General features: G+C 43.8%; 1 protein-coding gene across 5 annotated transcripts; it reads right to left on the minus strand.

Moving 5' to 3' along the window:
* Nucleotides 1-57: 57 nt before the first annotated feature.
* On the minus strand, nt 58-24508 carry evla (Enah/Vasp-like a). 5 transcript variants are annotated; one of them, XM_053845168.1, is made up of 14 exons: nt 24130-24508; nt 10029-10197; nt 8985-9165; nt 5871-5928; nt 5741-5802; nt 4162-5034; nt 3388-3587; nt 3208-3323; nt 2828-2855; nt 2274-2313; nt 2130-2190; nt 1931-1988; nt 1803-1860; nt 58-1229 (listed from the first exon to the last, which is right to left on the minus strand). In XM_053845168.1, exons 1-14 carry the CDS (start codon nt 24132-24134, stop codon nt 1192-1194), a joined length of 1947 nt encoding a protein of 648 aa, XP_053701143.1. In that variant the 5' UTR covers nt 24135-24508; the 3' UTR covers nt 58-1191. The 5 variants fall into 5 exon arrangements, with proteins under 5 accessions (XP_053701143.1, XP_053701142.1, XP_053701145.1 ...); XM_053845167.1 differs by lacking the exon at nt 24130-24508 and adding an exon at nt 20752-20962; XM_053845170.1 differs by lacking the exon at nt 24130-24508 and adding an exon at nt 17051-17351 and having other exon boundaries at nt 3388-3641.
* Between the last annotated feature and the right edge of the window lie 41 nt (nt 24509-24549).

A 24549-nucleotide genomic window follows, 5' to 3' on the forward strand; every position in this document is an offset into this window, starting at 1 on the left:
ACTGTGTCTTGATCTTCCTTGTGTAAGAGCTGTGGAACGGAGGAGGAAGGTGACGGCTTCAGCCAACAGGGTCGATTTATTAAACAACTGGTCATCAGCATATCAGAAAATGTCTTTTGTAATAGTTGTTTCCAAACACCAGAGACACTACAGTAGGAATGAGCAGCCAAATCTGCGTCCATCGCTCCACAACAAGGTTTGCATATCGCCGGTGAGAAACCCTTTTATTTGTATATTCCACATTTTGCTACCATTATCAACATCGTATACACGGAGAGAGGGGGATTCTTCATGGAAACAAAGCACGATAATAAATGTACCACCGTTTGTTTTTCCTCAAATCAAATGAAAAGCGTAACGGGATGAGGGTTTCATGCATACCTGGAGGGGGGGTAGGGGCGGGGTCACAAAGCATAAGGGTTACTACGAGATATCACTACGACGCTGTGAGTCTAAGCAAAAGCTGGTGGCACATTTACACTTCCGGGCCTGTTTGGTGAACGATCCCCAAGTAAACAATGGTCTCGGGCCTTTTCTGGGTTTTGCACCGTCTCGAGGAGAAGGCTTAGCCTGACGCGAGACGGCGGTTCATAAAAAGCCGCTTGAAAAAGCCAGCAGAGGGCGCAGGTGTTTGTGCTTCTTCGCATCAAATGGGGGGGTAAATCAGAGATTAGAAAATAGAAAAGGCTGACGAAAATGGTGTGCAAGATTCCTTTCTCCTTCTCGTATATCCATAAAATACTCGTCATCCACAGCATTGTCAATGTCACCACAGATTTAAATAATAAAACAGTAAAAACTTAGAAAACAAAAATATTTTCTTCTTAAGACTGAACAGAGAACAGAGAATTGCAACACCGGGCTGACTGAGTCTGTAGGTGCACAGAGAGGACCACGACACCCAACTCCTCCCTCCACTTAGGTAGACTTCCTCCTCCGTTTTGTTCCTTTGTCCTCAAGGTTTCACTTCCTCTTCTCCCGCTCTTGTCATTCTTTTGCTCTCTCTCTCTCTTTTTTTTTTTTTTTAATCGCTGTCCAGCAGACTCAAATGTTGGCACAACATCTCTGCAACGGTGTGTCATTGCAACGTCGGGTCACAGAAACATTGAGAGAACATTCCTCGGTCCTCGTGTCTGTGCATCTGCCTGTCCATCCACCTCCAGCTCTCCTCCAAATGTTGCTCCGATGACATTAAGATGTGCTGATTCTGCCGATTTCATGTCTGATGGCTGACGACAGAAGGAGAAAGGAGGCTTCAGAGAAACTATTTTGGTAGAGATTTAAAAAACCTGAAAGTTTCGCAACATAACAATGAGTTTTTGGCAGTAATAGTAGGGAAAAACTCAAAAAGAACAGCTGGATTTCTCAGTGGCAATGGCTCTAAAATGACATGAATAAGCAAATCACAATGATCATTTTCTACATAGTTACCATAAGAAACTATCTGTCTGCTCTGGTCTTTCATTCTTCAGTTTGTTTGGTCAGTAGATGAATGCAATGCCCAGATGTTTTCAGCCGGTGTGGTGGCTCAGAGCAGCCTGGTGGTCTCTCTCTCTCTCTCTTTGTATTAGCCACTTTCTTTGGTCTAACGTTTTACTCGCGTCTATTTCGACTGAAATTTCACAGTCAGAATCATATCAGATGACAAGTAACCAGATGTCAGGATGTGAAAGGGACACATATTGATCTGGACCCACAGACCACAAGCCCAGGTGGGTCAGATCCAGATGGCCTGTTAGTTGTGTGAGCATGGAATCGTCTTCATGGAAAATCACGGGTGATTCATTCAGCGCGACACTCACCGTTGATGATCTCATCTTTCACCTTATGCAACTCACGAACAACTTCATCCAAAATTTCCTTTGACACAAAACAAACAAGGAGCGTAAGTCGAGGTGCAAACATGACTTGGTAAATGAGGTCTGCAAACCTGTTTCATTCTGTCGAACTCGGTGTCTGCTTCACTATTGCTGCCCACAGGTCGCACTCTGCAACATACAGCAGCGACACTTCAGGTGACAGAGCCACTTGGACTAAAGGTAACCAATGTGGTACAGGAGACATCGGTGAAACTGGAGCAACCCAGAATATTGTGGCACACATTGGTCTGCATCACACCGCACACCGACCTGGAGACCAGCGAGGACTTGTCAGCAGAGTTGGACCTCTCCCACGGTTTCTTCAGAGCATCTGAGGGGCAGCAAGCAATACAAGAGATAGTGTTAGGGAACAATGAGAACACACATGCTGACTTTAGTTCCCAGCATCGTCACCTGTCGAGTTCTGACCCGGTCCCCGACCGCTGGAGTCATCCTGAATAAAGGAGAGACAACGGTGTCATTGCTGATGCACACGACCGCCACATGTGAGTCAACACTTTCACACCAAAATGAGCAGGTATGTAACACCGCTGAGGGTCACATGACTGTGAGGAGATCGTTATGGGCGGTGTGTAGAAACATATTTTGAAGACGTAGTTGGAGGGAACATTATGACAACACTACATGGTGTACAATGATTAATAAAACTGATATATGGAGTATAACATGTGTTCAAGGACATATTAAAACTGTTGTTATGGCAGCAAAAAGATACAAAATCACACAAGTATAATTATACAGTATAAGGACAAATACACGCTGAAACACAGGAGTTTATCTTCTAATACATGCTGAGACACAAAACAAACATGTCAGAATGTAGTTTAAGGAGCCTGAAAGTTATGTCACAGATCTACAATCTTTAGTTGATGAATACCAGTCAGAAATACAGGGACAGACGCTTAAAACAAGGCATCAACAGATGAAACTCAGGAAATCTCACTCACCTCATCAGGTTTCTCTGAAGCTTTCCGTCTGTTGCAATACAAGCACAACAAGATCAGTGAGTACAGATGAGTAAAACTGTTATTATTGCATTTAAGTGTGAGTCGTGTGTTTATCGAATTTATCATGAGATGCAGAATTGTCAAGTCGGCGGCTTGGTTTGGTTATCACTCATCCCTACCATATAATGTATCAGTATCTAAAGGAGTCTCCTGTAAATATCAAATGGTGAACATTTTCAAGAGAAAAATGAGTTTCATTGTGGAGAAGGAGGAACCTGGCTGCAGAGGGATTTCATGTCTTGATACAGTCTGAACATGTTTTTGGCTTAATGATGATTTTCAGATGCTAAACTAGAAGCGCGTGTTGCGAGCATGTTTACCTGCGAGCTAGTAAGGCATTCATCTCCTGCATCAGACCCTCCCCACCACCAGCGCTGCCGCCGCTTGACCTGTTGGAATCACTCTTACCGCTGGAGCCTGGCGGACTGCTCTCATCCTGAGGATCAGGTGGGAATCATTGTACTTGGTCAGGGGCCTCTTTATGAAACACATGAACTCACCCTATGAACTTTACGTAGCTTCGCTCCAGCCAGTGCGGCGGCCAGGCCGGAGGGTTGTTGCTGGAGGCCCGGCGGTCCTCCGGGAGGGCCCCCGCCTGCAGGGAGTGGCGGCGGCATGGGTGGGGGGACTGCCATTGGCGGCGGTGGACCCGGAGGCGGCGGCGGAGCAGGAGGACCAGCCATAGGAGCTGGGGCTGCAACTGGAGGAGGCGCAACAGAGAGCATAGATGGGTGACCTGCAGACACAGGGGGGCCTGGGAGGGCAGAATTACACACCTGTTAATGGCAGCTGATAGTTTCGGGGTGCTGCGGGGCCCGCTCAGCGCTATGATGAGCTCACCGACTTACACCAGTGTGGCCAGTTTAGAACACAGATTCCAATGGCACGGAAGTGCAGTTTAGTTTCTGGGAAATCTGTTGCTATTTGAAGGTTTACGTTTTGAGAAATTTGAAAGTCTAAATGTGACAATTACATTTTCAATAATATGGATTTGTATGAATCATAATAAATGAGTCGAAATCCTTCCAAATATAATAATTTTGGTCATCTATCATCGCTTCTAACAACAATTTAAGCATATTTCTAGCCGCCCATCAAACCGCCACTACATATTTTTCTATCAGCCAACTGTTTTGTAACGTTTTATTAGGCTGCTATGTTTGTTGAAAAACATCCATGCAGACATTCGCACACTCACAGGTACAAAAGCCAACAGGTGCACACACGCACAAACACACACTAGAACTAGCTCCTCCTCTCCTCCTTGTACTTACTGCTGTTGACCATGGGGCCCTGCTGGGGGACAGGGGAGGGGGTCTTCTTGGGCGAGCCCCCGTCAGACACGGCAGTGTAAGAGGGGGGTGAGGTGGTGTTGGTGTGAGACTGGGCCTGCTGGTGGTACACCTGCTGCTGATGTTGCTGCTGTGGGTGGAAGGTGGATGGGCTCTGAGAGTTGGGGGGTGGCTGACTGACCAGCGGGGGTAGAGGAATGGGCTCGCAGTACTGGGGGGTGTGCGGGAGGTGGTGAGAGTGAGGCGTGTAGGAGTCGTCTGACTGGCCGTTGGAGTGAGGGTGGGGCTGGTGGTGCGAGTACTGGTGAGAGCTGGCTACGGCAGTGGGGTCAAGCGGTGGGGGTTTCATCCTCGGGTTGACCGGCGGGAGGGGGTGAGCTACCGGCAGGACAGGCTGGGGGGGCATCCCCTGCCTGACGGGCATGGCCATCATAACCGGAGGGGACGAGGAGGGGGGCATCTGGGCGTACATTTGCTGCAACTGAGAGGCCGACCAGGTGCCGTGTTTGGGGGGGAGCATGTCCTGCTGGTGCTGGTGGTGAAGGTGGCGGGCGGCGGTGGGGGGTGAGAGGGGGATCTGACGGATCTGGCGGCCCTGAGTGGTCACTCCTGACTGCACTGGGGAGAAAGCTGAGGCCAGAGAGGTGGAGAGCTGGGAGGAGAGCTGGGCCTTGTCCCGGCCAGCCCCTGCCTCTTTCTCTTGCGAGGGTGAGGAAGAGGAGGAGGGAGGGGATGAGGAGGAGGCCACGCGGACGTAGGAGGGGGGCAGTGTGCTAGCTCGGTACTGTCTGTACTCAGGTGGAGTGTCTGGGTGGGTGGGAGGGGTGGACACTTTATATTGGAGTGTGGAAACGACTGTGACGGGAGAGAGAAGAGAGAGAGAGAGAGAGAGAGGAGATGCAGACGAGGAGGGCAACAAACAAAGGAAAACAGAAAAACAGAGAAAAAAAACGTGAGAATGAAAAGCAACCGACTGAGCAACCAAGCCAGTAATGATGAGAAAACAGGAGCAATCAAAAAACTGCAAATCAAGAGAGAATCAAAATATCAAGCAGCAGAATGCAACATGACTGAGCCATGATCAGAGAGCGTATGGCGAGTCCCCCAACGGCAGCTGGAAGAGAGATGGCACTACAGCATGTTGCAGGGACGGGGGGCGGGAGGGGGGCACTCGTGTCACCGAGGGGGGAGGAGGGGGTGATGTTGAAGTCTGTAGGTGTTTTTTTCTTTTTTTTTTGAAGTGCAGACTTGAACATTTACATGTGCGAATGGATAAAAAGCAGGAGATACAGACTGGGGAGCAACTCAGGTGGGGAACTTACACAGACATCACTGGGGTTCACCTCCAGACACCTGCTGCACTGAACCGGGCTCTTTTTTTTGTTCTCTTTAAATCAGGATGGGGAAGAACCCTGCTCGACTTACCTCATTTGACAAGGCAAAGCAGAGGCAACGTTTGTTGAGAGTTGGAGCTAATGTTTGTGTAGCGGGGAGAGAATGGCCGTGGTTTCCAGGGCAGTGTGTGTGTTGCTAGCTGGGTGTGTGTTTGTTCAAACCTCACCTGATCCTGACGTCCGCCGCTCTCTCTCCTTGTGAACCTGCATCTGATGCTGCTCCATCATCCTTTCGAATTCAGAACATGGTTCTTCAGATATTTCTCTGGATTTCTCTTGTGTGAGAAACTACTGTACCTCCTCTGGGCTTCGCTCTCCTCTGAGGACGGGCCATTTTGGCGCTGGACAACTGGACCTGTGAAAACACAAGGAACATAATCATACCGTTTTGTGACAATATGTGATTAAGATATCTTCAGCTAAACCCTCAAAAGAGAGCGTGACTCATGTGCTTGTGTAGAACAGTAGCCAGCGCAGTGGCAGTCATAACCATGACCTTGCACCGCAGACGATAAAAAATGCCCTGTGACACTTTTAAAGAGGAAAATATGGGCTGATAAACGACACTGGAGCAAAGATTAACAGTCACAAATGATCGCAGCGCTTGTTGACGAAAGAGCTGCAGCAGCTTAATTTCAGAGAAGCTATTAATGTAGGAGGCAACATCTGGAAGACCACTTGTCACATGGGACAGGAATACTTTGCAGTAATGCCTTCACACCTCACAGAGTGACCAGCTTTCGCTGCTTTTCAGTAACTGAGCAGGGCTGTAGAAGGGGTAAGAGGGAGCAGGTTATCGTGGATCACATGATAAAAAGGCAAGATAGACCGAGGAGGCCAGGTCAGCAACTTGTGTTTTTTTTTTTTTTTTTACCATTACTACATTTAAAATCTTTGTTGACCATTGTACAGACATACTGCATATCAGAAGACAATCCCAAACATATGACTGTATTCCTTTTTCAAAAACAATTACATAACACATTTCACACAAAGATCATTTGGCTGCAACAAAAAACAGTCACCTAGTGTTGGCTCCATAAAACGCTAATGATAGGTCGATGAGGTTTCATGAAACAGTGGGCTGATTTTCAGAGGCCACCAGATGGCTCTGCATGCAGTAAAATGTTTGGACTTGAACAACTAATTCCTCACATCATTTCTAAACCAAGATCGCCATCTAGAGGTCCCTGAAAATTAAGACACACAACCCTGCAACACTGCTTCATGATACCTCATCTGCCCATCACTCGGGAACACACTTGCTCTTATTTTTAGCCTGGTCCACCGCAGCCGGACTTTTGAAATGATGACCTTCACGTCGGTCGCCTTTTGGAAAAAATGTCCAATCTGAAGAACAAATATACTCACTATATATATGTATATATCTGCAATAACGGTGTCTGTAATGGCCATTTTTCGCGCTTGTTTGTTTTTTTCCCTTTTTTAATAGTATGTATTTTTTTCCAGTTTTTCCTATAAAATATGTTTTTCTGATAACATTTTCCTAATAAAAATATATTTGTTTACAAACACAATAAATATATTATTTATTTTATTCAATCGTGAGTTGACAGGTCTCTTGGTTGTTGACTTAATGTCGTGCCCAACAACTGTTCCAGTTTACATTTGCACTCAGTAAATGAGTCATCACCTCATCTGTACCTTTAAGCTCTCCCTATCATTTTCCTACTGATCCCAGCGCTGTTCTGCCCCACAGACTAGCTTACTTGGATGATGTAACTGCATCACAAATTTCTCACAGCAAAAATGGATGAGATTTCTCCTGACTCACTGCTGGGTGAATGCCATTGCACACACAACACACACACACACGGTAATAAAAAAAGTCAGCTCATTTCTATCTGTTGATGTGCCAAAACTGCACATAAAAGAGGAGCATTTAAATGGGAACTGAGCACCATGTGACCTCCAGTGCACAGAGATGGCTCACACATCTGCTCAGCAACTTATGGTGTGTGTGTGTTTTGATGATCACCTATAGCTCTAATCGACGCCCAACAGCCCATGTGCAAAGGTTAACAAGGCTGAAGTAAATAAGATGTTATTTAACCGCCGAATGTTTGCGGTGGTGCTTATGGTGCATGTCACCATGGGGAATGAGAAGACAGAAGCCCCAAGGGATGAAGGGCCTGATCAGACTTGTCAATGAGACTCACGCTTGTGAATTGACTACAAAGTGGAGTAATTATGTTTAATCTCTCAACATTAAAGGCCAAACACATCTTTCATTTTTTCCTTGTCGGTTACTCCACATTAGTCTAAAATATGATGCATATTGTCACAGATTATCCTGCACGAACAAACAGCCTCAGATGTAAAATGTGTGGAATTTAAAATGGCCGCTAAACTCTGCAGCCGTGTTTTATTTTTAAGGTCTTGCTTCAAACGACTGCTCTGATTTTGGTTAGCTGCTCGACTGATGTCATTTCTATTTGTTTCTCTTTCCATTCTTATTCAGGCCAAACACTTACTGAGAGTGATGATGGTCGAAGAAACCCGTCTGAGGACACCAGGAGAAAACTCTGATGTTAGCATGGTGCTTGTCAATCCACATCCAAGCTACTCGCCTAGATCACTTCCCAGCGTTGAAATAATAATGGAAATATGTAACACAAAATAGATTTCTATCCTGGAGCAAATCCACCAGTAGGTCTATGTAGTGTCTGTGGTCCATGATCGCACATCTGAGCTCTCCTAAAAAAATGGAGCTGCTATATGAGCATGAAGAGGCAGGACATTACGTCTCCATATCAAATTTTTTTGACCACTAATAGTCAGACGGACTGGCACTTCACTCAAGCACTTTGATATTCTTACACTGCCACACACATGTTAAAAGTAGCTTGCAACCTGATCCTGCCTGAAGCCATTTAGTTAAATGAACTGGTTTCACAACTGAAGCAGGATAAAACCAAACACACTTCATGGGAGTTTTACTCGTTCATCCAGTCTAATCTAAACAGCAGCTCATGACTGCATTTTAAATCCAGTTTATTAGGGGATCATTTCCACATCATGTTCCCATGATGTATGTTGAGAAAGATTTAACAGTGTTACACTGAAAGTAGAAGCAAATGATATTAAATGAAGGTGACACTGCAAAAACGTGAAATAACCAAGACATGTTCAGGAAACTGACATAAGCCTCAGCCCTTCAATAACGGTTCAGAAGCAGTACGCGAGCCAACCAGCAGAGGGCAGCATAACGCAGTTGCGTTTATTAGTCATCAAGCAAACCCCTCAACAAGTCCAGTGTATTCTGAAGCTACATTGAACTGAAAACACCTACAGACACACCTTTATCTGCAAGAGTACCCATATAAAGCCCATATAACACTGAAGCTAAGCTTGGATCCTCCAACAATTGTGCCTATGAGCGATATTTACCTCCACTGTCAGGTGAGCTGAGGACGTTCAGGGCAAACAACATGGCATTAGAGAAGGTTGTCGCCTCCTCCTTACTGGCAAAGTTCAACCCATAGACCTGGCGAGCATCACGCCACTGGTGGAAGGTCGGGGTGGCCTGATTGTACTTCAGTCCCTTCACTATGGAGTAGTTGATCACCACCTAAGAAGGAAGAGCAGGAAGAGACAAATTCAAGGTCATGACTATACAAGTAAATAGTGAGCATAAGAGCATCCTTTATTTTACATTAGTAGTGAGTTTAAAAAAGCTTTGTAAAAAACATGGTAAGAGACGTGTCAAAATGATAAATGTCAACAAAAAAAGTGAAAATACACAAAAGCGTACTTAGGTTGAAAAGATTTATAAGCATGATTATTGAGTTTCAATGGTTATTTAAAGGTCTAAATGTCCCAGAACTGCGGTAAAAGTGAAAAAGCATGAGCATGATACAAAGCAGAAAGTGAGGCCGACTACAGAAACAAAAAGCTCAAACGAAAGGGCCTTTTCAAAGAAACATCTTTTCCAGACTCATGAGAGTTTGTGACCTTTTGCTTTCCTCCATAAACAATAGATGCAGGGAATGAGTTCTAAATATAAGAGGAGAAGTGCACTCAGAGAGCACAGACCTCTGCCCGGAGTCATGTATAAAAGATGGGTTTTAAGCTGGGTCGGACTGAGATCCCAGCCTGGTCTCCTCAAATTGGCTTGAGTAGTTTGTCATACAGCAATGCTAGTGTGCATCTCAGCACAACTACATCACAAATGTCAGGAATATGAGAAACAGCTGCAATTCTGTGGCTGTCATGGTTTAAGCCATTTATCTGTGTTTTGACATTTTACACTCACAGGGATTCAAATCATGGGAGTGTTCAAAGTAGTTCATGTGAACAATTACAAAAATAACGTGAACAGTCAAAAACTGCAGTTATCAAATATATATTTATTACTCTTCTTCACTGGAAAAACTGCCACTAAAAACGTGTTGAGTTTAATACAGTTGAAATGTATGACGCCTCGGGTCGTACCTGCTGGTCCTGCAGTTTGACGCCCACCACTCTGAAGGTGTTGTTGGCAGTGTTGTGGTAGATGTTGATGCGACTGAAGCCCTGCTGCCCGGGCTTGATGGGCACCCACTTCTTGCTGGCGTCATCATAGACCATGACAGAGGCTCGCGCCTGGCAGATGCTCTGTTCACTGCGAGAAAAAGACAGAGTGTGAAAACAATACTCATTAACAACAATAAAGCATCAGAAGGGTGTGATCGTGGTGATAGCTAACCGATGCTGTATCATTACAGCGATTTTCTGGTTAGCTAACGGACGGACGCTCTGCACTTTTACTCGCCACACCAACATAAAGCTGCTTCTATGAATGCTGAGGTCAAGACATGAAATCGCAGTAAACAAAACCAGTTGAAACCTCAAACTAAAAATGTAGCACTGGACTGTTTCCAGTGGCCTGCTGGTCTTTACTGTGGTGAGCAGACGTGGTGAGCCAGGGTGTGTGTGATGGTTCTGGTAATGACATGGTGAGTAAAAGGCCCAGTTGTCTTGTGTGCTAACTATATGAATGTAAAATGTGGGCTTCTTGGTGGGGTTTTAAAACACGGCTCAGATTGTTAAAGTTGATCATGTGACTTGAAGGCCTGAAGGTGCTTTCAGTGACAAGAGCAGCAGCAGGTGGAGCTAGTAAGGAGGTTAACTCGCATCTTGGAGACACTAAACACTTCTCAAATTTTCACTTTCAACACCTTGGGGGGCCGGCTCCCTGGATGCCTGCTCCCTAATCTGCTCACATTAGCAGTCAGCTGGTGTGACGCACCAGATGAGCCACAGCAGCGCGTGTTGTGGTTTCTAGCAGCATCATAGCACCGTTTTTTTTTTGCATCTTGAAATTCCAGGGAGATAAAAAATGCAGTACTGAGGAGCTGCAGTCCATGTGAATAATAGCTTAAATCCATGACACGCATCAGAAAACACATGACGAAAAGTCAGCAGAAAAACAATGCTTGTCCTTCTCAACAAAACCAGGTTCGTGCCACACTCAAGGTTGTGTGACAGGAGGACACAGTCAAGAAATTGGTTTCCAACCACCAAGAAATGATGACAGAGACCTTCACAACTGGCTCATTCACCACATAAATTCGATTGATGCATGCAAACTATCAGTGCAGAAGAAACACACAATAGCCTGTCTGTCATTCAGAGCCTCTAACTGCCCTCTAAATCCCCGAGGTTGACTTTTACGCTCAAATGTCAACGTGTGACTTCCTTCCATGACAACCTTCTCTTCTTAGCCGGTCCCTCCAGGACAGAGACAGCATGACACCTGAGAGACGCCTCGCAGGACACACAGCTCAGCTCCTGGTCCTGAGACAAGCCTTGAATGAATAATCACTTAAGCAACATTTTCTAGTGACACATGATGCCATTTTAATAATATATGTATTTTCTACTTTCATGGAGTCATTTGCAGTCAAACCAAAGATTAAATATAAAATATATTTCTCGGACCACCACAGTTTTCCGGGCCGGGCGGGGAACAGGCTGAATCACTGGCATGGATCTTCTTTCAAAACAGGCCCTATTTCTGGAGCAGTTTGGGTCAGTGGAATGGGGGGCATGAGCTTGATGCTGACGTTTTCACTTCTCTTCAAACTAAAATAAAACAGGCGTCAGGTCTTAGTCTGGCTTGTGATGTGTTGATGGAGTATGTGGGACATGTGAGGAGAGGCGTTACATCAGGATGAGGCCGTGACTGAAAGGTCTATTTGGATAAACCATTAGCTCTGACAGCAAAACTAGCGATCACAAATGTGATTTACAAATGCTAACAATGGAAGTTTCCTGACATACAGAACAATATTTCCTCGGCTAACTTGCCTGCAATGTTTGATCGATGGTCAATGTGTACAAACATTGTATGATTGATGAACTCATAAAAAGTAGGATCCTATTCCCATTGTAGGAATAACAAACTCTTTCAAAAAACAATAAAAGAAAAGTTGAACACAGGTCAGTCCAAGAAGGAGCAATAAAAACCATGCAAGCATGTTGCAATCATTCATTTATCTTTTACTACATGTCCCTGAAAAGCAAGGCTGCAGGGATTTGGAGGTGATCCCACCTTTCATGGAGCAGAAGAGACGAAGGCAGACATCCAACTCTGGATTCTATCGCGAGGCGGACGTTTCTTATCCAAATAAACATTTACTTACATCCGGAGTCAACAGTTAACCTGAACAAAACAAAAGGCCAAAAATGGAAAACTTTCAAAACAAATAAATACCCCACTGACACAACTTCATATTAACATTAAATACACAGGAGACAGGTCAAGTGCAGAACAAGTTCTACGAGTTATAATTTATTCAAACCCTCATGATCATTATTTATCTTAAAGTTGCTATGAGAAAACACAATATTTGCTAGTGAAACTATGCAGTCTACTTTCACAAAAAAAAAAAAAAAAAAAAAAAAAAAAAAAAATATATATATATATATATATATATATATATATATATATAGCTCTGAACTGAACTTCTGACAGCCACTTCATCTCAGACGTTATTAGATACACGGCTATCAGTGCCACCGTGTGCTGAGAGCTTGATCATCTGGGAACCATCAAGTGCCGAATCATAATGTAAATAATATAGCAGACAAGTGGAAAGACTGGCTGACAGATGGCACTTAATTTAACATCCAGCAAATCATTTACAGTCGGCGATACACAGGCATGTTTCTGTCTGGAGCTGCCAAACCGTCCTCAAGATGCTGCGTCAAGATCTCAGCTGGAGCACAGGATCATTTATGGAATGAAACCTACAATACAAATTACCAAATTTAAAAGCATGATAACTGCTTTTAAATTCAGTAATTTAAAAGCAGGTCACAAAGTATTCTAATCTTGAACTATTAATATTGAAAAGGCATGAAAAGACAAGCTGAAAAACAAGGTGGGCTGCACCCATGACTCACAAACAACACCACGCAAAGTTAAACTTGTATTCCACCAGATGTCTAGTGGGCACCGTTTAGCAAACAGAAGCGCACGAGGTTTGCACGCCTCTTCCAAACAAGTACACATCACACAAGACTAGAAGACCGTTAGAAACTTTGTGAACGAATGACGAATGTTTTCCCTCTGTCCCATTCAGACCAACATATATGTCTGTCTTTCTTTCGACAGCATCCTCCACTCCAAGAAAAACATGACGCGTTCACTTATTCCAGTGGAGAAATAAAAGAAAGCAGGCATAAGAGGAGCGGCCTCTTGAGTATCAGCACTTTTATTATTAGATTATGTAGAAAGTGGAGCTTCTGTTCTGACACCAAGAGGAAACCTGAACAAATATTGAGTCAAACAGACTTACTGTTGACTTTTAATAGTCCCATAGTCACGATGGGGATTTATTTTAATAGAAATACACTAATATAATATCATACTTGAACACATTGGTAGCTTGTTAAACAGATGCCATTTACCCTCTCAATAAATCATTCATGCAAATGAATAAGCCGACGACATAAAACAAGCCTGAGAAGACGGTGATTCAGTGAAGCCTCCAGCGCCAGGTAATTACACGGTTATGCATCCCCTGCTGCTTCTGTAACTAATGAAGATGTGCCATCACAGTCAGGCTGAAAACTCCAGTGGAGTAAAAATGGCTCCTTCATGTTGCTATTTATCTCGGGAGAGCAAACTGTGCTCACCGAAAGCATGGAAAAGAGGAGGAGATTCAATCTGGAACAAATCTGACTGCAAGATAAACATTTTCAATTATTCATGCAGTTTGTGTTGATGCAGGAGCAAAAAGTATCATAATAAGAGATGATTCAAATGTTACATCCAACCCTCCTAAAGCAGCAGATATAAATAATGTACACCCAAATAGGCCAGTCCCAAAACACATTGAGTGAAGGGGAATATTGGGCATAAAATTGTGGTATGAATTCAGTCGTCACCATGAGGATTATAGCCTCCAGTTAAACGTGGGTGGATGTGCGGCTCATATGGCTCTGGGTGGGTTGTATTTTTGGGTGGGTAAAGGGGTCCGGCTGGTAGTAGGAGCAGGTCTGCTCTCCAGGCTGGATTAGAGGCAGAACCTGACAGGCCGATCATTACCTCACTGCAGTCTTAAGTCTAAATTAACCAGGACTTAACTCTGGTGCAAAACCTCTAATCTGCTCCACAGGGAAAGTACTGTTCGCAGGCTCCACTGTGCAGGAAGTAGGAAAGGCACGAGCCCACTGGAGTCCTGACAGTCAGTGTGACGCCTGGTAATTAAGCTCGCAAACACTTGGCTTGTTTAACAGACACAGTCAGAGCTGACGGAGGTCGAATTAAACCGCAACTCTGTTTTGTCACCAAGTAGGTCAGATGGGTTTTTAGCCAAGACTCCGGGATCAATACATTGAGAGTCCAGTATTCAGAAAAAAAACATGAAAAAGTGTCGACATCTATGGTTTTAAAAGACGTTACACAACCAAAACAGCTGCATCACTGAAGGTTTGTAATTATCCAATTCAATAAAAAGGCCAGGTTTCAGAATCTGGAACAAGACATATGGGCCAAACCACCCACAACAAAACAGACATCTCTTCGTCTTCACTGCAACACAGTTGAACACACTTAAACAGCAACACTGATGGCGACCCAGCTATACATCAATCAACCACAAACCAGTTTTCATTTTATATATTATATTATATTAATATTTTAAGAATGTTCCTTTATGTGAAGAAGCAACATTTCAAAATCGAGCTTGGTGGAAATGAGAAGATTGTTGTCTCTGAAAAGGTAATAACTTAATAAGTAATTTCTTGTGTAAATCTCCAAGAGGTTTTTGAACTTTGTTTTGTTTCAAGTATCATATCAATAATTGATACTGAAGCTGTTACGCCGACAATTTAAGAAAATAGAAAAATAAAACATTTAATTAAAAAAAAATCTTCATGACAATCAAAACACCACTAAAATATAGAATTTTGAGACACACATTTCAAACTAAGCATAAAAATTAGGTAGCAGGCCAGGTTTCATTGTGAAAATCAGCAACAGTAGGAATCATATATAGGTTTTGACTGAAGACGGAGATCCTCAATCAAAAAGAATAGAGAAATATAAAACATGAATGTACTAACATATATATCACTGCCAAAACATTACTTGAATATGCTTGCTGAATAAGAGCCACATCAAAGGCAATGCTCAACTACTTGGGCTTCAGCATTGAGAGAAATCATATGCTGTTGCTATGTGCTCATGTACAGACCCTGCCCTGTATGAGAATGCTGTTTCCAAGTTTACCATCCTTAGACCACCCAAATCAGACACCGACACCGCAGGCCTCATGTTGGGGTCCCACACGTGCAACGTTATACACCATCGTATGTATGTTAATACATGATCATACCCAGTAAGCGCCGACTTAAAAATGAATGCCATCAACCAGCTCATGTTAAACAGATGACATCATAACTTAGCAGATTCCATCTGTATATAGACATTTCACCGAGGCCCATGTCCAGATTGTGACCTCTGTGATACTCAAGCGCCTTTAGCTCCCCAAGCCGCACTAAAGTGCAGTCTCACACAGCAGAGAGGGATTGAAAACAGCACTGTGCTCATGTGAAACTGAGCAGAGTGCAGGAGTCCAACGGCATTAATGCAAACATTAATGTGCCTATAATCTCAGCTAAATGTTCCAATTGTTCACTGCAGAAAATCCTGTGAGCGATGACAAATGAATGCTGGTTTCCTACCCAACCAATCTGTGAACCCGTGACCTACATACGGAATATTCTAGCCCGTCTCATTTGCATAAATAACAATGAAGGTTGCTGGAATATACTGCAGTGTCCACAGTGATGGTCATGATTTCCTTTATTAGAATATCAAACATTTCACTCAACGTGAGACCAGATCATTTCTGAAGCTGCACCTCTTGGCTCTCTTTTGTTCTAATTTCAACCCCCATTCCGCTCCCTTCTTCATTATAAGAAGCTGATCCTATAAATTGAGATGGAAGCCTCCCCCCTTGTTACATCAAGTCCCCTTATCTTTCACTCTTCTTCTTCCCGCTAGAAAGAAGAGAGAAGGGCACTGGCCTGAAAGGCAGCTGCCTTTGCCAGAAGCCATGATGTATTGAATTAAACATGTATGGAGCCTTTACTGAAGCCTTTCTATTTCCAGAGCGCGCTGAGTGTTTAGAATAAAGAAGAAGCTCCCTGTCGTGTCACACTTCCTCCTGCATCTCTCTGGCACCATCTCTGCTTCTCACTGGAAAGAGCCGTCCCAGCGGAAAGATGCCAACACACAAATATGAAAGCCAGACAAAAGACCACGACGCATAACACTGAAGCGCGATGACAAAGTGCAACTTTCATGCCAAATGAACGAACACAATCTAAAATAACCTAGTTTCAGTGACTGAGGAGATTAAGATTGCAGATTAGAATTTTAGCTCTGATTAAAATTCAGCAGTGAAAGACTTTTCATTGAGGCAGCACACAACAAGTAAAGGAATCGTAAAGGCAATTCACACAATAAAATGGCTTCAAATAATATTCAACTGAGAAAGAAACTTTACACATCTATTAAAATTCATAAATACAATGAGATTTTACGGTGTGGAATAAGGACTGACATCAAAATGTCTAATTATTTGTTGAAGAAATTTCTACTTTGAAGGATGTTTGCTCATCTATTATAAAGCCATCAGATAAATATAGTCAGAACACAAGATGTGACTTTTACATGGAAATTTGACTTTTTGGAGTTAAACCTAAACTGAGCGTTTAATCAGTGACACAGGCATTATTTTTATAGTGTCATCACACAGATTTTTTTTAATATGCCCAAATAAATAAAGCATATTTTAATGGTAAAACAATGATACAATTATTTTTGAATGAACAAACACATTAAATCTCAATGCTGTGAAATCTCTTTGATTTAAAAATAAACTACCGATATTGTAAAGGTTTGTGTTGACATACACGCCCACACTCACACTGGCAGACAAAGCACAGTTGATACAGACCTGGCACAGATGAGGTCGTAAAACATCCCTGAGTCACTGACACTCTGGGGGAGGCAGTAACGAAGCAGGTGAAAACGCTGTACATCCATTTTGGTAATTGTAAAAATAGCGCAAGAGAACACCGTTACCAGCAATAACTGAGCGTACAACTATTCAAAAGCATCTCGTACTGAGAGAAAAACAAATGATATACATTCATTAGGGAAAAAAAATCAAAATTAATATTAGATTCCAAGTTTCTTGCGTATTAAATAGTAAGGTTGAGAGCAACAAAGAGATGTGTGGCAGACAGACTGGAGGAGATGAAGTCATTGACCAGCCTGTAGTCAGACTGTAGAGCAGATGAGCTGGTGTGTGTGTGTGTGTGTGTGTGTGTCAGATTGGACCCCTGTGCTGTTGTCAAACGGTTCACCCACGGGAGATTACCTCATATCCGTCTCAATCAGCTTGGACCACCCCCAATGGCCACACAGTAAAATGAGATTGTGTACAGTGCTGGTAGGAGGTTCCCGCCGCCCCGCCCTCTCCTCCACTCAACCTGCCGTTGCCATGGTCACCCCACATTAAGCAGATGCCAGAATTAACTAGCATGAGTCCATACGGCGGTCAGCTGATATTGACTGGGATGCCCTTTACTTCAAAGGACAGCGGCGGCAGTCGGGTGTACACTAATGTTTACAACACTCATTAACTGTTAGGTCCTGAACAGTCCATTAATGGACCACTCTGAGACCTGACTGTAACCAACGTAACACCGTAAAGTATGGAAATTAATGTCTAATTCAGTCAATAATTCGCTTATTTCAATCTCACACTGTTGTGTGGTTATTATTTTAAGAGCTTCAAGTGGCTCACAGCATGTGAACTGTAGGGATGGACCACCGACAGGCACCTCAGTCTGTGGAATGAATATGAAATGCCCAAGTTCTTGAATCTTAAATCTGGCTAATAATCAAAGTTTCTGATATTTTTGAGTACAACACACCGTTTATGCATGATACTGAAGGAACTACTCCATAAGCTACTGGTATAAAGCTGACTAAACATACTATACAGGGTGATTCTCTTGCTTATAATCCAGCTGCAATCTTCAAGTCACTTCAAACACCTTAAATGTTCTTATTTCTTCCATGATTTCACAGTAGTCAGAAGATAACCTTCTCTGAAAACAGTATAACTGGATGAAGGCGTTCCACAGCTCAGAGATAATTGGTCGGGCAGCGTCTAATTGAATGTGGAATCGGTAGCTGATGATTTGAAGCCTTGCACCCTCTCACGTGTGTCTGTGACCGTCCAGCTGGCAGTTTCAGCGACAGGCCAGGGGAATGTTAACAAGAGCGATCTGTGTCAGGCGAGGCTCCCCACGCCTGGAGGAGGCAGGACTGTGTGCTCCCTAATATTTAAGAGAATCACACACTGCTCCTGGGAAGATGGGGAGACACTGAAGTGGCCAGATGGGATGCTACCTGTTAGCTGTTTGACAGCCATTTATCCGACATCCACACTGAGAAGTTGAGTAACTGAAACACAAAGGAGCTAAATGTTGTTGAGTATCGATCTGAGATTCTGCGGGATCAAAGGAAGAAGAGAAGGCAAAAGCTTAACTTCAATATTCTAACAGGCTCATTATTCCTAAATGTATAGCGACTACTTGAATATTAAACACAACTACCACACTGACCTCCTTAGTGGTATCACTAATTCAGGTCATACATGGTTCCAATAGGCCCCATGGCTGATTGTCATGGACACAATATGGATGACACCCCCCCACCACCAAACCACCCCTCCCCCACCTCTTCTTCCAACTGCACCTTCCTCAGTCTCTAATCCTGATCCTTAAAGGGAACCAGCACACACACAACACCGCTGCTGCACTGCATTTGATGCTGGCGTCGCACGAGACGCAAATCTCAAACCTTTTTGAGAAAAGATCGCTCGTCACTTCACTGATAAATCACTGATAGATCCAGAGTACATCACCTACATTTCTCTTTGACATAGTGGTATGTACGTACAATATAACATAAGGATAAAGATCCTTAAATGTGGCGTCTCAACAGTCGTGCCAAAGCAAAGTGTGTATCTGGATCAAAGCCAATGGTCAACTTGAGTTCATGAACACGGAAGAGCTGAGGAGACGATGACAAGGCAAGACAGATCTTAAGATTTGGCCCTAACTTTTCAGCACCTCTTCACCAACAATTACAAAGTATTCAGCATCATATCATGAAACAATGCCATGGATAGCCACACATATTCTACAGGGGGCTTCACTGTTACGCTAAGTTCACATAGAATCTGTCTGTGCTTTAGCGGTGCAGGGGCCCCCTGCGCTAGGCAGTTTCCAGTATTTTTGTTGATATTCAAGTCAAGAATGGCAGTGACTTAAGTCAGTGCTCTGTAGCTGTGACTGCTGAAGAGGACCGTTGGGATGTACAATGCTCAGCGGCGACACTCCTACGCAGATAAACTATCCCTGGGAGAAGGCTGAAATACCATCTCTAAAACAACCACTGCTGTTTCTAGGAACACTAGATCATGTCATGGAAAGATCTACATTTCTTGCACTGATGTTATTTAACTCTTTCATTTCCGACTTTTTGCTGAGCTTGCATGTCGCTTGCGCGCATTCCGTGGCGTAGATTACCTTTTACAATTCATAATAAAGCTATAGAGACGTGGAAAAAAGTAGTGCTACCTCACAACCCACTTCATTTCATCCGTTCCACTATTGTGTCTCCTCCTTGGACAAGGCAACCGAAATAGACTCCTAGCTACAGCCACACAAGACACCCTTCCCTCCTCCAACCGTGACTCAGACAGAAGACAGAGCTCCCCATCCCATTGAAGAAACCTGCCACCCACCTCAGAAAAACCACTTCAGTAGATGAGTAAAGAAAATGGTGGTCGACCAAATGAGCTACCGCTTCGGTTTCTTATGTTCTGGAATCAATCTCACACAGAATAACCCTAACACGAACCCACAAGAGGGAACCCGAGGCGAGGACTGGCTCCCCTTGATGCGAGCATTCCATTGTTTTCCTGCCGAGACCCACGGCTTTAGTACACATATGAAAGATTCTATTTGACCTATTTACAATATTGTGTGGGAAGACGCTCCTCTCCCAACAAGTCTGCTTCCCAGTAAATCACTGCAGCTGAGCATAAACCTCTGATGTTATCTTTTCTGTCCCACATCTGTGTTTGAGCTCCAGCAAATCTACATGCCAGGCTGTAATCTGCCCTGGCCACATTACAGAGACCTTGCTAACCCGCTATCATCTGGCTTTTGATAGTCCCACTCAGTCCCAGATTAACGCTCGCGATCCTGCTCCTCTTTCTCACACCTACACATGCATGTAAGTATTGGAGCAACACAACAGCTGAGCGGACACGCTGACAGATACCAGCTCATTCCTCCCTTTTCCCTGGAAAAAAAGAAGCACTCACACACACTGGGGTAATGGATAACATTGCTGAGGGTAACTAATCGTGCTAACAGCTGGCTGAAGAGAAAACACAGGCAACTGTTTTCCTTTCCCCCATTTTCTTTGCTTTTCTGCATTATTCAGCAGCTGTACGGTTTCCCTGCAGACCATCTTTGGCATGTCGCTAAAAGCCACAAGAGCTGATCAGACACAAAGAAAACTACAAAAAAAACGACATTTTCGAGATGATAAGCGGCTGTGTTGACCTACCCAAAGTCGTCCAGGGAATACATTTTGCTGCAGAAGAGACTCTAGCCCTCAAGCCAAGGACAAGATTACGGAGGACAGGTTTTAACCTGGGGGTAGGGATACATGCTGTCCAACTATCCCTTCTTCACATCCACTCAAAGGCTCCGTTGCTGACACTGCAGACATAAGCCTTCGAGAGTAGGAGTGAAGGAGTAAGTGCCAGAGACGAGGAGTGTTGCAGCCGAGTGAGGGAATGCGAGAGAGAGAGTGAGAACATGTGACTGCTACAGACCAGTCACCTCGCTCCACTTTAGAGGATCAGAGTCTTCCAACCTCCAAGGAATCACTTCTACTGCATGGAAATTATATCTGTGGCGCTTCTGTACACCCACCCGTCTTTTCCATGCAGTTTTGAAAGCATTCAATAGACTCTTCTGTAACCGGATTTTTCATGGTCAGTCGTGAAGCTTTAATCATAAATTAACCACAAGGAGAGGGGGGAAAAACTGCGACACACCCATTCATTCATTCAGCTTTTGGGACACAACATTCCAGCTCTACATCAGACACATGGCTCAGACAGAAAGGGTCCATTTTTAGATTTGGTAAAACAAACATCGCATTCATCTTCTGAAAGGCTAGAGTTTTTTTTTTTTATCTGAAACCACCCTAAAATACACCATCCCATCTGCAGGGAAGAAAACTAAGCTCCCTGGACACAGCAAGTGCCATGGTGGGACACAAACACGGCTCGGCCCAGCTTCAAACGATTGAATGTTATTTGCCAAGAGGATGAACACAATCGTGAGGACCCAAATCTCCTGACCTGGCGATGCAGAGGTTTTACAACCAAACATCATGGACGCTAAAATTAGAGATGTCAATAGATAATGCCGTGGGCTGCGATAGATATCATGGTATCCACCGCGCCAGCAAGCTGTACTAAGCACTTGACCCTCTCCTGACCGCACAGTGCACCTTCCTAACCATGAGTCACCAGATGAGAAATCATCCTGCATTAACCGTAAAACAGGACAGGAGGATAACATAGCAAGGAGAGGACAAAATCCTTTCTGTGGCAGACTAAAAATAACTAGCATAGTGATGCACAAAGATGGACACACTTTAACGCAATAGAAGCGGTGATGCTGAACTAAAAACCTCAATGACTTCTTGTCTTTTTGTAAGAACATCTGCCCGCCACCGAAGAATACATACACGGCACTATGATATCTTTCTTTTAGGATACGGAGAGGAACTTGTGCAGTTTTCATCCAATATATTCCACAAAAAGAATTTAAAACAAGGAATCAGGCCTTGAAAAATAACACCTGACAATTATTTCAAATGCCTCCATGAGCCTTTTTAAGAACAGTACTCTTACCTCATTAAAATCCTCTAAGCAAACTTGCTCTTAATATTATGTAAAAGGCATAGCCACATAGTAAAGTAAAAATAAACGTAATTGAAACACACTCAAAAGAAACACTTCAAATGAATCTGTATTGTGAGTATCTCTTCTATATACCTTTCCTATTCTCACAAGAGAAGTGAAGGATCTGGCCACAACAAATAACACTGAAGAAATACACAACAAGTCAAAATGAGTTTCATGCTGAAACTATAATCATCTGTATCATTTTAAAGGACTAATTTCATACAACTGCAATTCACTGAATTAATCGTAAAAGAAAGAATATTAAAAATGATTTCAAGAAATGAAATGTGTCACATACAAAAAGATACTAATAATATCAGCCAGATTGCAAAAAACTCCCTCCTTCAAGAGAATAAGTAACGGCTACACAAACTTCTGCAGTGAATCCTAAGCTTGGGCTCAGTCAGTCACAGCGTGTAAAAAACATGGCATTTCTGAAACATGAATTTTGATCAGTAAAACTTAAATCAATGAGCAACAATGTATAAGTGAATTCCTTCAAGATTCACTTGATAATAAACCTTGTGGAATTGTCTCTAACGGAGACCAGTTGACAGCTGTATTCCACAGATGCTACTAGCGGGGTAAGAAAAACTGGGAAAATAGCATCCTGGATTTGGAAGCACCATGTAAACATTACGTTTTTGAGTGACTGCACTCTCTAGGTGGTTTCAATGAGATTTCTCCCGGTGACATGCTAATCTAAACAGAAATAACTGTCAATTATACTCAAGAAAATTTTTTTTCGGTTGATCCACAGTGATAAAACGAGTCATGTTGAAGGTAGGCACAACAACGTCAGGATCATTTTACAGAGAACTTTTGCTAGTCAAATAAAGCTGTATTGTTGTTAACACATGGACATAATTCATCAGCAAAGCTATCAGCCACTGAGGAATAACAAAAGCTGCATCAGATGAAGAACCAGAAGTAAAATCTGCCCGCTTTAAGAATGATCTGTTCATGGAAGACTACATTTAAACGGAAACAAAGGCATTCAGAAGATCATTTTGAAGTGAGGCAAGAACATTCAAACCATGTTTGGTGAAAATTGTATCTTTCATAAACTGGCAGAGGATGTAGCTGACTCTTTCCCACAGCAAATGTTTCACTTGCCTGCGGATAGAAACAAACATGTTGCCCAACACTCTGAGATGTTTCTCTAACCATGACTCCTCTGCGAGGGACTAGAAACGCAGGCGGCAGCGGCTACTGTAATAGCAGTCTGAGGGAAGCTGTCAGCGTTAATCTGCGGCCATAAAGCACGCTGGTGCAGACTACGGTGACACAGAGGAGTCAAACTACAGATGAGAGGGAAATATAAAAGGGCCGTGTCATAAATAGAACAGCAGACCGCTGCAGCAGCAGCAGGAGATTTGGGGCCCAGTGCTTTGTGCATACCATCATAACCAAAGAGAGGAGCTGAAAATACAACGTTAAGGCCGAAGATTGTGGACTTGAAACAGGCTGAGGTGCATGTGTGGATAGAGTGGGTTTATGTGTGTATAGAGGAGGGGGGGGGGTCTGCAAACCTGCCTGGCAACCACTAGAATAAACATCCTCCTCCTTCTTCTTCTTCTGTTACACCCCCGTCCAGCCACCCCACCCTCAGCCTGGTCACATCCAACTACATCTCGATATCACCTTCTGCTAGAAATACATGATGCTGTCGTCTCCATGGCAACATTCGCCTGGTTTATAACCTGCGTTAACGCTATGGGCGGGTCCTGCGGTGACAATGGATGGCTCCTGACAGGCAACACACATTATGCCCATGTATCATGCTCACTCACACATACGTATGTCAAACGCCAGCACACAGAACCCGCCTAAGGGAATGGTTCATTTTATAAAACAGTCAGGGGAAATGACGAGAGGAGAGTCTGTTTTGAGTGAGATAGATGCGGGGATGGAGGCTGAATCATGACGCGTCAAACACGATGCTAGCCGCCGCCGCTTACCTCATTGTACCCTTCGTTCACCAGCCGGCGATGATTCCTCTCAATATCCGGTATATCTAACGAACACAGAGTCTTTGTAACAAGAAGGAAGCAGCCTCTCGACGCTTTTTAACGCAAAACACAGCCGAAGATGGTGAACCGTGCGGCAGGTTAGCTGCTCTGCCAGCCGCTTTGTGCTTCGTCTCCTCGGCTCTCCACGCTGCTGCTGCGGCTGCTGCTGACGTCCATGGTCACACGGGCTTAGGCTCGAGACAAGGCAGGGAAGAGCGGTGGTGAGAAGTCGTCTCATTCATGCCATGTTTGCTTCTCACTCGCGGTGTTGTGGAGACCAACTGGAGGGGATTTGGGGGAAGAAATGCTAATGCGGCTCGCGGAGCAAGGCGACTGCTCAATGCTGCTCCTCTGTGGTCAAGACGCGCA

The sequence above is a fragment of the Synchiropus splendidus genome, chromosome 16 (assembly GCF_027744825.2).
Source record: "Synchiropus splendidus isolate RoL2022-P1 chromosome 16, RoL_Sspl_1.0, whole genome shotgun sequence".
NCBI lineage: Eukaryota > Metazoa > Chordata > Actinopteri > Syngnathiformes > Callionymidae > Synchiropus > Synchiropus splendidus.

What these genes read in the sequence shown, in the direction of transcription:
- evla (XM_053845170.1), bottom strand. Translation starts at nt 17,139, where the DNA reads ATGGATGTACAGCGTTTTCACCTGCTTCGTTACTGCCTCCCCCAGAGT. An exon ending in TACGACCTCATCTGTGCCAG is followed by an intron (nt 10,198 to 17,050) that starts GTCTGTATCAAC and finishes TTTTTCTCGCAG; the next exon opens with TGAACAGAGCATCTGCCAGG. An exon ending in TCAAACTGCAGGACCAGCAG is followed by an intron (nt 9,166 to 10,028) that starts GTACGACCCGAG and finishes CTTCCTTCTTAG; the next exon opens with GTGGTGATCAACTACTCCAT.